Source organism: Pan paniscus, chromosome 23, assembly GCF_029289425.2.
Source record: "Pan paniscus chromosome 23, NHGRI_mPanPan1-v2.0_pri, whole genome shotgun sequence".
Lineage (NCBI taxonomy): Eukaryota > Metazoa > Chordata > Mammalia > Primates > Hominidae > Pan > Pan paniscus.
The window spans coordinates 53,152,667-53,167,666 of record NC_085927.1 but is presented as its reverse complement, the minus strand read 5'-3'; the positions used below and the strand labels follow the sequence as shown (position 1 = coordinate 53,167,666).

Sequence of the window (15,000 nt, the reverse complement as noted above, 5' to 3'; positions counted from 1 at the left end):
CCGGGGCGCCGCGGGCAGGGGAGGGCGCAGCCTCCGAGCAGCCCCAGCCTGGCCTAGACCCCGCGCCTAGCGAGCGGGCCGGCCAGGCCCCCACCCCCCACCTGCCGCCCGCCCCAGGGGAAGGGTCCCCCCCACGACGCCCGAGCCCCCCTCTTCCTCGGAGGGCCGGAGGCCGGCGCCTATTGGCCGGCCCTGGGCGACGCCCCGCCCCTCCGACGCCACGGGCCAATGAGCGCGCGCTGTCAGCTCATCAGCCGGGCCGGCTGGGCGGCTCGGGAGCCCGAGCGGTGGCGGAGCGGCGAGCAGCGAGCAGCGCCTGCGGGAGCGGCCGGTCGGTCGGGTCCCCGCGCCCCGCACGCCCGCACGCCCAGCGGGGCCCGCATTGAGCATGGGCGCGGCGGCCGTGCGCTGGCACTTGTGCGTGCTGCTGGCCCTGGGCACACGCGGGCGGCTGGCCGGGGGCAGCGGGCTCCCAGGTAAGCCCCCGACCGAGGTGGGGGGCGGCGGGCGCGGGGGGCTCGGGCGGCCGAGGCGCCGTCCCGGAGGGCTTCTTCCCCGCGGATGCCGAGCTCGCCCCGCACGGCCCCGCGCCCCCTGCCTCTTTGCAAAGTAACTTCTGGGGCCGGCCCGGGGCGCCCCCTCCCCGCAGCCCTGGCGGCCGGGGCTCCTGAGTCCGGCGGGGCCGCAGCAGGGGTGGGTGGGCCGGGGCCCCGGGAGGGGAAGCGCGAGCGCGGGAGCGAGGAAGAAAGGCGGCGGTTCCCGGGGGCCCCGCGTGCGGACCTGGGCGGGGCGGGACCCCGAGCGCAGAGGGGCGCTCCTCCTGGGAGAGGGGGCGCGGGGCGGGGCGGGCGGAGGGGGACACCCCAGGAGGTGGACGGGGAAAGGGACGGACCGAGAGACCGGGACGGGGCGGGAGGTGCGGGACAGACGGACAGAAGAGCCGGCGCCGAGGGAGCAGACAAAAGGAAGCCCGGAGAAAAGACAGATGCGGAAGGGTAGAGAGGAGGCCCGCACGGCCCGGGGAAGGAGGAGGAGGCCGGTGGATCAGGGGGAATCAAGAGGGATGGTCCCACTGATGATAAGGGAGAGAGAGAGGGGGAGACGGGGGACAGATGGACGCCGCAGAAAAACGGGGTTGGGGGGGCGGTGAGAGGGAGACCGGGAAAGAGAGAGGGACAGAGATACCTGGAAAGCCGCAGACGAGGGACCGGGACCGTCTGACAGGACGGGGAGGAAAGACAGAGGGAAGGAAGGCAGAGGAGACGGAGGACAGACACAGGGAGGAGAGTCCGGACGCGGGACGTCGGTGGAGCAGACCCAGGAAGGGGAGGGGGAGACCCGGAGGCCACAGGCCCAGGCCCGTGGGTTTAACGGGGACCCTCCCACCCCGTCCCCTCCTGCTCTCTGACTGTCTTCAGGGGCTTCCCGAAAAGCTGGAGTCACATTCTCCCCTCCTCGTCATCAGAGGCGCTTCCTCCGGTGCTCTGCTTGGAGGGGGAGGCAGGGGGAGGGTCCTGCACGTCCTTCCCGGCTTCCTGAGGTCTGGTATGGGTGGCGTAGGGTCTATTCCTGGTGGTCCCGCGTGCCCCGAGTGAGGATGCTGGGCCTGTGAGACTCTTCCACAGCAACACCCCTCCTGGAAGCCCAGCCCTGCTGCCCCATCATCCCCCTTGTGTCTGTGGGTGTCTCTCCCAAGCTTTGGGGTCCCTCACCTCTGAGTGACTGTTCCTGGGCGTGCCTATCCCCACCTGTGTCCCTCCTCGTGTCTCTCTGTATCTGACTCTGTCTCCTCCACGACCCTCTCCGTGGAAGCCCTGTGACTGTGAAACCCCAGCAGCCTGTCCCCAGCATAAGCAAACCAGAGTCAAAGGGAGCAGCCTGTGCTGGGAGGGCTGGGTCGCCCTGCAGGGGAGTCTCCAGCCCAGACAGGAGCGGGAGCATGGCAGAGAACCGATGGGGACAAGTGGCTTCTCCCTCTCTCTCCTCAAACTCCCATGTCCTCTCCCCACACTCCACACCAAGGACACCCAAGTGTTTAAAGGTGTGTTGGGAGATAGCTCCACCCACCCCTCATCAACATCCATCCATTTCCATTCCAGTGAAGACACCTGCCTAGGTGGGAGATTAGGGGTGAGGGCACAAGGGGCTCCCACCCCTCCTTCCTACATACTGGCCCCTGGGAAGTGGGAAGAGCCATATCTGTGGCCCACTGCCCCTGCTGGTCATGTCTCATAAGTGACCCCAGTCCTCCCAAACAGAAGCCTGGAGATGGGCCCTCTCTGGCCTCTGGGTCCCTGCCTTAGAGGCAGTGCCAGTCCTGCACAGTGTCCCTCTGTTGCCACTTCCCCAGAAGGCCCTCATGGATGTTCCTGCTGGCCCAGCCATCCAGTTGCCGGCTGGGCCCCCTCCAGTTCCTGCCTCCTTGTCCCCTTTCCACTCTTCCCCTGGGCAGCTGTCTAGGACAGGCCGCCACCTGAGCAGATGTAGCTCCCCCTGGAAAGCAATGCCACCTGCCGTGTGTGTGTGCACACGTGCATGCGTGTGTGTGTGTGTGTGCAGGGGGGTCATGCTGTTGTGTTTCTTGTTGATGCGTCTCTTCCTTCAGGGGTGGGCAGGAGACTTAGGGGCTAGGGCAAAGAAGGAGGAGCCCTGGGGGGCATGGATCTCATAGGCCCCACTGGCAGATTTCAAACCCAGATATTATCCAGGGGAGAAATTTAGAGTGGACACTCTTGGGGACCCAGCAATCTAAGGTGAGACCAGAGGCATGAAGAGATGGGGACATTCCGAGCTTACCCCTGGGGCACTGCCCTCATGGCAGCTGCTGAGAGTTCCTTGCACTGCTGCACTCCTGGGTCCTTCTGTCTGTCTGTCATGTCTGCATTTCATGCATTGCTAGCTAGAAGTCACATGGCACGTAGGAAAGCTCATTCTGTGTCGGAGTCCAGTCTCAGCCCTAGTGAGCTACTGACCCATAACAGATTTCACCTCACTGGGCCTCGGTTTCCTCATCTATAACCTGAGGAATCAACCTGAATTATAGGTACAGCTCTGACTGTGCTGAACTGTGCCCGACAAGAGGCAGGTCCCCTCCCTGCCTGAACTCTGTGTGTGTGTGTGTGTGTGTGTGTGTGTGTGTGTGTGTGTGTGTAAAAGAGACAAGGAGAGAGGCTTGGGGTGTATAGATGGAACGGATACACAGAATCTATTTTGCACAATTTGCCCCAACAGCTGTTCCAGACTGAAGGTGTATATGTGTTGGGGGCGGGAGGTGGAGAGTGTCGGGAGCCCTCAAAGCCTAGACTGAACTTGCATTTATATGTTGGGACATGAAAACCAGGTTCACGTGTGGATTTCCGAGGAGGGAGGACCAAGTGGGGAGTCAGAACCATGGATGGGCTCAGGTTAGCCCAGTTGAGGGTGTGGTTCTGCCACCAGACACTTTGGTGTGGGGGCGTGGAAGCCAGATGATGAATCCCGTGTTTCCACAGGCTAGGGGTAGGGTGGGATCCCACGTTCAGGTGACCTGCAGGAGCCTCCTGGCATGGCCTTGGTGTCCCCATCTGGAACCCAAAGGGGCTGGATTTAAACTCCTCCAAGGACCCTTCTGGCTCTAAATTCTAGAATGAGGAGAGTGGGGGGAGGGTTGGAGCTATGCTTGTAGGGGGGGTAGAATGAGGAGAGTGTGGGGAGGGTTGGAGCTATGCTTGTGGGGGGATAGAATGAGGAGAGTGGGGGAGGGTTGGAGCAATGCTTGTAGGGGGGGGTAGAATGAGGAGAGTGGGGGAGGGTTGGAGCTATGCTTGTGGGGGGGGTAGAATGAGGAGAGTGGGGGGAGGGTTGGAGTGATGCTTGTTGGGGGGTAGAATGAGGAGAGTAGGGGAGGGTTGGAGCTATGCTTGTTGCGAGGGTAGAATGAGGAGAGTAGGGGAGGGTTGGAGCTATGCTTGTTGGGGGGGTAGAATGAGAGTAGGGGAGGGTTGGAGTGATGCTTGTGGGGGGATAGAGTGAGGAGAGTAGGGGAGGGTTGGAGTGATGCCTTTGGGGGGATAGAATGAGGAGAGTGGGGGAGGGTTGGAGCAATGCTTGTGGGGGGATAGAATGAGGAGAGTGGGGGAGGGTTGGAGCAATGCTTGTGGGGGGGTAGAATGAGGAGAGTGGGGGGAGGGTTGGAGTGATGCTTGTTGGGGGGTAGAATGAGGAGAGTAGGGGAGGGTTGGAGTGATGCTTGTAGGGGGATAGAGTGGGGAGAGTAGGGGAGGGTTGGAGCAATGCTTGTGGGGGGATAGAATGAGGAGAGTGGGGGAGGGTTGGAGCTATGCTGGGGGGGTAGAATGAGGAGAGTAGGGGAGGGTTGGAGTGATGCTTGTGGGGGGATAGAGTGAGGAGAGTAGGGGAGGGTTGGAGCGATGCTTGTGGGGGGATAGAATGAGGAGAGTGGGGGAGGGTTGAAGCAATGCTTGTGGGGGGATAGAATGAGGAGGGTGGGGGGAGGGTTGGAGCTATGCTTGTGGGGGGTAGAATGAGGAGAGTGGGGGAGGGTTGGAGCAATGCTTGTGGGGGGGGTAGAATGAGGAGAGTGGGGGAGGGTTGGAGCTATGCTTGTGGGGGGGTAGAATGAGGAGAGTGGGGGGAGGGTTGGAGTGATGCTTGTTGGGGGGTAGAATGAGGAGAGTAGGGGAGGGTTGGAGCTATGCTTGTTGGGGGGGTAGAATGAGGAGAGTGGGGGAGGGTTGGAGCTATGCTTGTTCGGGGGGTAGAATGAGGAGAGTAGGGGAGGGTTGGAGCTATGTTTGTTGGGGGGGTAGAATGAGGAGAGTAGGGGAGGGTTGGAGTGATGCTTGTGGGGGGATAGAGTGAGGAGAGTAGGGGAGGGTTGGAGCGATGCTTGTGGGGGGATAGAGTGAGGAGAGTGGGGGAGGGCTGGAGTGATGCTTGTGGGGGGATAGAGTGAGGAGAGTAGGGGATAGAGTGAGGAGAGTAGGGGAGGGCTGGAGTGATGCTTGTTGGGGGAGTAGGACAGACGGAGGAGGAGGTTCTTCCTCACTGTCTCCTTAAGCCTCAGTTTTCTCATCTTTTTAGCAGAACAATAGCTCAATGGGATGGTTGCGACAATAAATAAGGCCAAGCGTATTGATAGCATTGTCCCTGCCACAGAGTAGCTGCGCCAAAGATGCTACCAGTTGCCACTTGTCACACCAGATTGTCCTGTGACAGCTGTTACTGCCAATGAGCCCACCGATCAATGGACGGGCAAAGGCAAGAGCTCCCCCTGCCCTACACTATCGGCCACCTGCCCTGGGGCCACACCTTACCACTTATTCCCCCCACACCCCTACCCACAGGGTCCGTCGACGTGGATGAGTGCTCAGAGGGCACAGATGACTGCCACATCGATGCCATCTGTCAGAACACGCCCAAGTCCTACAAATGCCTCTGCAAGCCAGGCTACAAGGGGGAAGGCAAGCAGTGTGAAGGTGAGTCCAGCCCGGCCCTCCCGGGCAGACCCTGAGGCTGCCAGGGCTGCTGTAGGTGGCCGATGCCTGCCCCATTCATCACCAGCTGGGGCTGAGCCTCCAGCACCACCATTGTGGTTGCTGACAGCACAGGCTTCTCTCAGCCTCAGGAGGGAGGCAGTGAACTTTTCAGAAATGCCGGCTGCTTCCCTGGAAGGGTGGAGTTAGAGTCATGGGGTGCCTGATTCTCAACTGGGCTTGAAACTTTTTGTTCTTTTTAAGAAATTGGCTGGGTGCGGTGGCTCACGTCTGTAATCCCAGCACTTTGGGAGACCGAGGCAGGCAGATTACCTGAGGTCAAGAGTTTGAGACCAGCCTGGCCAACATGGCAAAACCCCATCTCTACTAAAAATACAACAAATACAAAAAAAGTTAGCCGAGCGTGGTGGCGCATGCCTGTAATCTCAGCTACTCGTGAAGCTGAGGCAGGAGAATCACTTGAACCCAGGAGGCAGAGGTTGCAGTGAGCCGAGATGGCGCCACTGCACTCCAGCTTGGGCGACAGAGCAAGACTCTGTCTCAAAAAAAAAAGAAAAGAAAGAAAAATAAATTAAGATGAAGCATTGAATGAGGTATTTGTGCATCTGTCCTTGACTGGCTATATGGGGGTGGAGTGCAAAGACCTGGGCTTGCCCCCCGAACCCCAGGGTCCCTAACGTCAAATTCAAAACCACCCTGTAGGTCTCTGTCTCAAGTTCCAGTGCTTGGACAGACACTGGTGGATTTGTGCCATCTGTCTCTCCAGCCTTTCTGCCCTGCACCTGGGATGCTGGTTAGCCCTCCTGCTATTAAAAACTGCCTCCCCAGCAGGCTAAAAGTTAGAGAGAAAAGAGCAGCTCTGGCTGTGTTTGGTGCCAGGACTCTCTAAGCCCACTGGAACCTTTGGAGCTTTTGTCCATGAGAGTCTGCATGGCCGTCCTCACCCCATGGGTCTGGGGCAGGACTGGGCATCTGGGGACTGGAAATAGCTCTCTCCGAGACAGACAGACACCCCTAGATGGGATCACTGATCCCAATCTTCCCTGTCTGCACCCATCGTATAAATGAGGAAAGCTGAGGCTCAGACAGGAGAAGCATCTTTTGCAAGATTCCCATGTTCACAGTGATACGACAAGGACTGAAATCCAGGTCTTGTAACTCCCACTCAACGACTCTGGCAGCTAGTTTTCTTCTCCCTGGGCCCTGCCAGCTGAATTTTTCCAAGTTTGATATTTGTATTAGGAAAGTGACATGTGAGCACAGGATGGGTCCCTGCTCTTTCTGTATAAGGGGTTTACAGGGCTAGAGTTTTGTGGGCGATGCAGCCACTCCTCCCTGGGATGCTGGTGGTGTTTATCCTTCGCATTTGTTGAGCATTTATTTAAGGCTGAGTGCTGGGCAGATGACATCGCCCTGGATCATGCCTGGTTGGGTAATATTCCTGGCACGCTCAGGGCCCAGAACCCAAAGTGGGGAGCTGGCGCCTACCCACAGACCTCTGGAAGGAGGCCAGGCTGGAGGCACACAGAGGAGGCCATGAGTGAGAAGCCTGGTGGGGCGGCTGGCCCGGCTGCTGGCAGGGCCAGAGGTTAGCTCGCTGGTTCGAGTGGTACATGTGAGGCTAGTGTGACCGCTTTCTGACCCTCTACTCTGCCTTCCAGACCCAGTGTCCCGGAAAGGCGGGGCCATGGTTGACCCCCCTATCTCTGCTGGTTTAAGCCACTGACCTGGCCTCTTCCTTCCCAAGCCCAGCTCCTCCTTAGGCCCTCTTCTGCTGTCCCCTGCCCGGGAGGCCTTACCTGTTTCCCTAAAATTTTTCGGAGTTCAGCTTTAACTCCTTACTCTGCTTGACCCCCGAGTTAGGAGTCAGACTTTTGTCCCAAGCCCAGCTCTGCTGCTCACTGGCTCTGCAGGCTTCATGTTCTCACCTGCTAGAAAAGGAAATTGTTTTGTCCTGCTGGGTATGAAGATGAGACAAGGGGAGGCTTGTGAATGTGCTTCGGGAACTGCCAGGGGTCTCCCTATCTCTCCAGCCAAATTCAGGCCTCCACCCTTCACATCCTGAAACACTGAACAGCACCTCTGTCCTGGCACACGCATGCACACACAGACAAACACACACACACACAGACATACACACAGACACACATGCACGCACACACACTTGGTTGTTCTATGTTTGTGAGCCCCAGCTCAGATTTTCCGCCTGCCTGGAGCTCCTTACCTTCTTTCTGTATCCTGTCTAAATCTGAAGGCCAATCATTCTTTAGGTTTGCCTCCTCCAGGAAGCCTTCTCTGATACCTCCACTTATATACACACACTTACACATGCACACACATGCATGCTAGACTGCAATGGGTACCTACCCTGCTCCCAGAGGCTTCTGGGCTTCCCTCCATCATCACACTTCTGACTCTAGGTCATAATTACTTGTCTTGGTCCCCCACAGAACTGTGAGCTCATTTATTGAGGGCCCACCATAAGCTTGCTGTAAGGGCCACCATACCGAAGCTGTCAAACTCAGGCCATGCCCCCAGGAGCTCCCAGTGAGCTCCTCAATTAGAGAGGTTCTTTTACATTTGTAGCCGTGTTCCCAGCTCATGGGGCAGGGCCTGGCACTAGCACGGGTCTGCAGAAAACATTTAGTCTGAGTTGGCTCTCCTTTGCCCAGACTGGACTTCACATTAGATGAGCAACCTGTAAGATATCCACAGAGGGGAGTGCGGAGCGTGGGGTCTGTGGAAGGGCTCGTTCTGGCCCTGGTGTCATCTTGACCCTGTGCAATGAGAGAGAGGAAAGCAGAGACAAGGCTGGTCTCTTCGAGGGGAGCCTGGGTTGCAGCCCACCTCTCATGTGAACATCTGGGTGGTAACTTGCCCTCACTGAGCCTTAGTTTCTCCTTTGGTTGTGCGGGCCAAAAATACTCCCCATCACAGGTCAGCCTGAAGATTGAGTGAGGCACAGTATAGTGCACTGGGGGCTGGCATCCAATACACAATAGGCACTCATTCCGTAGAGTGTGCTCCATATACAGATGGCAAAGTCTTCACCATGATCCTGTCATTATCATCATCTGCATTATCACCATCATCATTATCATCATCATCACCATCATCATCATCACCATCATCATTATCATCTTCATCACCATCATCACCACCATCATCACCATCATCATTATCATCACCACCAACATCACCATCACCATCATCACCATCACCATCATCACCACCATCATCATTATCATCATCACCATCATCATCACCATCATCATCATCATCACCATCATCATCACCATCACCATCATCATCACCATCATCATCATCATCATCATCATCATCATCATCACCTGTTCTCACTAGTTGTCAAAGTAGTTTCAGGCTCAAATGAGACTATGAATGGTGAAGACCTTTGAAAATCGCTCAGTTCTGCATACCTGGGAGGTGATAGTTATGGTGCAACGTAGTCCTTGGTCTCCAGAAGCTTGTGGTCTGGTGGGGCTGCATGAGCTGGAAATTCCTGATAACAGACTTAGGGTAGCATGGGTCATGAATCAGTGTCTGTTGAGTTGCCATGTTAACAGTATGAGAACAATTGTTAGGAACCAAAAGGAGGACATCGTTTGGTTATGGGCTTCCTAAACCCTCAGTGAGTGAGTGTTGGCGTGGATTCTGGAGGCCTGTGTAGACCCTGTCCTTTTAGCACTCTGGTTTTCTCATCCCTGGGGACCTACTTACAGTCATCAATTTGAATCAAGTCAGCCTGCCAGAGTGCTCACATATATACCTCATACCCCCAACACATAAACATGGAGAACCATCAGATCCCTGCTGGCTTCTCTGGGAGGACTATGGAGAGACAACTGCGGGCTCTGAAATCTGAAGGGGCACCATGTGCAGCAGTGGCCTGAGGGAGCTGGGAAACCATCCAGATGTTCACGTCCTTGGTTTACAGATGGAAAAATGGAGGCCTGAGGGGGCAGGGTCTTTCCTGGGTGGGGACTAGAGCCCAGGTTTGACAGACCTGTTTCTCCACACTGTGTTTCTGCAGGTGGTTATTCCTATCTGTGGCTTTCTGTTCTGAGAAGAGGGCGTTAACAGCCTCTATTAAGGTCAGCATAGGGGTTAAAGCATTGACTTTGGTGCCAGATGGCTTGGGTTCAAATCCTGCCCGTGTAGCCTGGGCAAGTCATTTAACCTCCATTTGTTTATCTATAAAATAGATGTTAGTACTTATTTCATACAGATAGTGTGAGAATTAAATGAGTTAATGTATTTAAAGCCTTTGAACAGAGCTTGGCACATAGGATGCTGTATATAAGCACTAGCTGCCCTTACTGTGGTGATGATGATGATGGTGCTACTGATGATGAGGGTGATGGGGGTGATGATAATGTTGATGGCGATGATAACGTTGATGGTGGTGATGATAATGTTGATGGTGGTGATGATAACGTTGATGGTGGTGATGATAATGTGGATGGTGGTGATGATAATGTTGATGGTGGTGATGATAATGTTGATGGTGCTGTTATGGTGCTGTTGATGAGGGTGATGGTGATGGTGATATTGATGATGATGGTGCTGAAGATGATGATGATGTATCTGATCATCATCATCGTCATTATGTTGATGTCAATGATCACAGTGTTGTTCAAGATGTGAAAGAACTAAAGCCTTGTCTTTTCCAACAATTCCTGGGACCTAAAATGGTTGGGAAATGAGGTATTCTGATTCATCGACTGTTCATATAAACCATATGCATATACTTACTTATATCCCCACAGAGGTGAACAGTCAGGTGTGTCATTCACAGATGGCTGCTTATCAAGAATGTACAATACGAAACACATAGGAAAGAAGACTTTCCTTTGTTCAACTAAGCCTACTTCGGGGATGGCAAATATGCCATCACCTTCTGCCATAGCAGACATTAATAATCAATTACCGCACTCTCCTGTCATTTTTGCAGTAGATGAAACTTGCTTTCCCTCCCTGGGTTCCTGCATCTGCAGGTCCTGAGCTGGAGTAGGGTTCTGCCGAGGCTGGGGTTGGAGTCTTGGAGGCAGTGAGCCCCCTGTCCTGCAGATCTCACTGACTGTGCTCTTTGCTGTGATAAGAATAGAAGATGGACTCTCAGCAGAGCATGCCCCGAGGACATGGCTGCCACATTCTCCCCAGTTCTTCACCACCATGTTGAGTGTTTGCTTCCAGACACCCTGCTACATGTTCCACGTCCATGATCTCATTTAATCCTCTCAAGAACCCTACCAGATAGGGACTATGCCTTCCATTTTTCAAGTGAGGAAACTGAGGCATGGAGAGGTAAAGTGACTGGCCAAAGGTTACACAGTTGATAGAGGAGAGAACTAGAATTTAAGCCCCAAACCAGCAGTTCCCAAGGTCTCTCCTCTTGACCGCTGGGTGATACTGCCTGCTTTTAACTGGCTGTCCCACAGGGACTGTAAGATTTGTCTTCACCAACTAATCAGCGCCCGAAATGTACTTTCTCTATCATTTTCACAACCCGAGCCTGGGTTGTGGGAAGCCCGATGTGAGGCTGACCGAGCCTCTTACCCACTTCACCAGGTCACCTTGAAACTTCTGCTGCTTGAGAAATCCCTGTTAGCAAATCCAGCCCTGGAGGCCACCTGCCCCCTATTCTGGGAACAGTTTCTCTTCCCACCTTCAAGGGCAACTTGCCTCACGGCCAGTGGACATGTGTGATGATGGCATGGCCTCCACATGTGGAGACATGTTGCATCTGTGTCCAGGAGTGGCCTGGGGCCCCCTGCGGTCAGCCTAATGCCGGTAGAGGGCTTGCTGTAGCCAGACAGGTGAGTGCCTCAGACAGCCGGGAAAGGCTCTGAGCCGGGCTGGAGATAAAGCACTGTTTTCTTGATTGAATCTGAAGTACCTTGAGGCAAACTCATGGCTGTGTGGAGTTGGAAGAAACTTCGAAGGGCGTTGAGGCAGTCCCTGTGAGTGACAGCTGCCACCCCTCTTTGCAGCTCACCCCAGGTCCATACACACCACCATTTTAGCCCATGCCACACTGCACTTAGGTTTTCCCACGTCTCCTCCTGGAATGTGAGCTCCTCAAAGACCAGATCTGGGACCTGTTAGCTCCCATCCCTGGAAGCTAGGGACTGGGCCCGGCACAGGGTGTAGAAGGCATTTGCTGGATGACAGGGTCACCTCCTCCAGGAAGCCATCTCTGGTCCCCCAGACAGGGGAGTTATCAGCTGTGAGCATCCTCACTCAGTGTTCCTGTCACACTAGGTTGTGAGGACCCATGTAACTTCCCTCAGGGCTGGGCCTGGAGCTGGTGTCGGTGGACAGTGAATGACCCTTATCCATGCTGGGAGGACCCAGGAAGGCCTCCAGAACCTCACAGACTCTGAGGGTTCTACAGATGAGGAAGCAGAGGCTTGCACAGAGACAGAGCTAGTCTGAGGATAACTGGTGTGGACCGATGGCAGAATTCGCCTGGGGAAACTGGGTCCAGAGAGGTCTGTCTCTAGCCAGGCCTCCCAGCTGAGAGGGAGCAGGGCCTGGGTTTCGTCCCCCACCAGCCAAGGGGTCCCAGCATCAGGCCAGGCCCCCATCAGCCCATGGGAAAGCATTAGGGGAGCCTCCTTCACTATGGAGGGATCGAGGGAGCTGTACAGCCCCTCTGCTTCTACACGGACTCGCTCCCTTGCTGCTGCTGGCTGGTCTGAGACAGGACCTGGGAATGGGAGGGGCTGGAAGCTACCATTTGTGATACCGTTATTATTTTGATTTATTTTAGAGTTGGGGCCTCGCTGTGTTGGGAGCTATTATTGTTATTTCTGTTTTTTTTTGAGATGAAGTCTTGCTTTGTCACCAGGCTGGAGTTCAGTGGCTCAATCTCGGCTCACTGCAACCTCCGCCTCCTAGTTTCAAGGGATTCTCATACCTCAGCCTCCCAAGTACCTGGGACTACAGGTGCGCACCACCATGCCCAGCTAGTTTTTTGTATTTTTAGTAGAGATGGGGTTTCACCATGTTGGCCAGGTTGGTCTCGAACTCCTGACCTCAAGTGATCCTCCTGCCTCAGCCTCCCAAAGTGCTGGGATTATAGGCATGAGCCACCGCACCCGGCCATTTTTTATCCATCCCTCCCCACCCAGCGTCACTGTCTTTTTTTAGTTCCTCAAACTTGCCAGCTTGTTCCTACCTCTGGACCTTTGCACACCCCGTTTCCTCTTGCCTCTCCGTTTAACTAAGCGTGTGCATCCCCGGCTCATCCGGCCCCTGGGGCATGGGCCTTTCAGAAGCCGTCAGGCCAGTCCCACACTGGCCTCCTGGTCCGAATTAACCAGGCCTGTTTGTGCTTATTCTGCTGAGGGGGCAGGCTGGGGGTGAGGAAGGGGCATTTCACCCCCTTTAAATGCTTCAACTCATTTAATCTTAATTGCCTTGTTTTCATAGACATTTGCTAGGGAAAAGGACCAAATTATAGCTTGAATTGGGTCCTACTAATCTTAATTAAAAGCTCTCGTTTATAATCAGGACCAGGCCCCAAACGAGGAGCAAACCGCCCTCAAATGGCTTGTTTAAATAACTAAGACCCTCCTGATAATCACTGTTTAGTCTGAACCAACAGCACACATCACCCCTTGTATGTGTACTTAATTTTTTAAACCATTTATTCAAGTGGTTTATTCCACTTGCAAGTTCCAACTCGGGCCTTTTCCAAAACGCTATAATTAAAACTCTTGGGGGAAATAACTTTGTTGTTTGGGCCACACCATATCAAATATATTGCTATGTTCCTCTTTTTGTGTGAAAAGGAAAAACATGACAACCTTATGGCCGTCAGAGATCACAAAATTAGCGTGTATGTAATGAATGTAAATAGTCACTTCCTGAATTTTATATCCCCGGGGTCTACTTGTCAATCACTGAAGTTAGGTAGATTACAGAGCATGTTATTAAAATGTTTTAACAAAATTCCTAATAACATACTCCGTGATCCATTTAGTTTAACATCAGAAAAACAAAATCTTAAAACCAATTTGGCCTTCTTAGGAAATAATGTCCATGACCTTATTAAATCATTTTCATCATCATTATTACACACTTTATTGAAACTCCAGATAAAATCCTGCTTTTTGGGAGGCCAGGAAAGGCAGTAGGAGGTGGGAGGCTGGGGGGGGGAGAGAAGGGGAAATTCTTCTCCTTCAAGTCTTAAAACATGCAATTATGCATGCTAACGTGTGCTCTGCCGAAGATGAAAGTGCTCAAGTCCAGCAGACCAGCAGGAAGGAAGAAATTGGATATAACTTAAAATTCCAAGTTGCTGTCAGCTAGCAATTAGGCAATGTTGCTTGCCAGCTCTGCTGCAGAGTTTAGGCCTCTTGCAGAGTTCTTGGAGCCAATGACCATTTTTAGGAGGAAAAATAAAAAGCTCATGCTACTGCATTTAAACACTGGAGGCAAGTTCACCTCTGAGCCTCAGTTTGCCCATCCGTAAAATGTGTGTGCACTGGACTGGATTCAGTTGAGTATCAAGAATGTTCACTGAGCACCTACTCTGTGCCAAGCTTGGTGCTGGGGCCAAAACATGTTTCCTGCCTTTGACCTGCCTTGTGGGAGACACAGATTGGAAAAGATGTGATCATAACAGGATGTGGAAAGTGCAGCAATGAAAATACAAACAAGACAGGATGCAGTAGAGAAAGTGTATATCTCTGCCTGAGGAGGGGAAGAAATTCAGGAGGGCTTCTTAGAGGAGGTGTCCTCTGGGCTAGGTTAGAAAAGCATAGCAGAAGCAGGTCTCTGATGCTCCTTCCAGCTGTGATGGTCAGTGGAAGCATTTGTAGCAAGGATTTAGAGGTCTGCATTTTGGTCCCTCCTAACTCCGTGAGCCAGCGGTGACTTAACCATTCTGAGCCCTGGTTTCCTCATCCATCACATGGGAGCCACAACACCTGCCTTACAGAATGTGCATTTCAGTAGAGATTTGAGGAGGGAAGGGGCCTCGCTGTCTGTGAGAATGTGTTGAAGGCTGCACCAGTGTCTGCATGTTGGTTTTTTTTTTTTTTCCTCTAATTCCCCATTTCTCCCAGGGTTAGGGGTCTCTGCCCCCACCTCCCACCCTCCATGTCCTCCAGCTCCCCAGGCAGCAGCCCCTCTCTGCCCCCTTCCTCTGGGCCCTCTCGCCTCCTCTTAGCCGCTTCTTATTACAGTGGCTGTATTTGTTTTTCCATCAGAGGAATGCTAACCAGCAAAAACCATTATTTCTAAGAAAATAAACCGTGGACTTGTGTGCCTTTGAATGCTACTGAAATGGATGATGGCCTTCCCTAAAGGCTTTGAGACAAAGAGGACTCGGGGCCTTGTGTGAACGGGCAAGGTCAGGAGGTCTCAGAGGGTGCTCCGAGACGGGCTTCCAGATGGGCCAGGGCTGCAGCCTCTGGCTAGAAAGAGTGTAAAACCCCAGCCAGCTGGTTGGACGCCTGGCCTAGGTTAACAGCAG

General features: G+C 54.0%; 1 protein-coding gene across 3 annotated transcripts in view; it reads left to right on the top strand.

Annotated features, from left to right (window-relative positions):
• The first annotated feature begins 277 nt into the window (after positions 1-277).
• The window catches only part of SCUBE1 (signal peptide, CUB domain and EGF like domain containing 1), a 146,835-nt gene continuing 132,112 nt past the window's right edge, over positions 278-15,000 (top strand). For 2 of the 3 annotated variants that reach the window (XM_034948491.3, XM_055105419.2), the window contains exons 1-2: positions 296-476; positions 5,346-5,477. In XM_034948491.3, coding sequence (XP_034804382.2) covers positions 389-476; positions 5,346-5,477 — 220 coding nt within the window. In that variant the 5' untranslated portion in view covers positions 296-388. Of the gene's footprint in view, positions 477-5,345; positions 5,478-15,000 lie in introns of all 3 variants that reach the window. The other variant, XM_034948492.4, reaches the window with a different exon arrangement.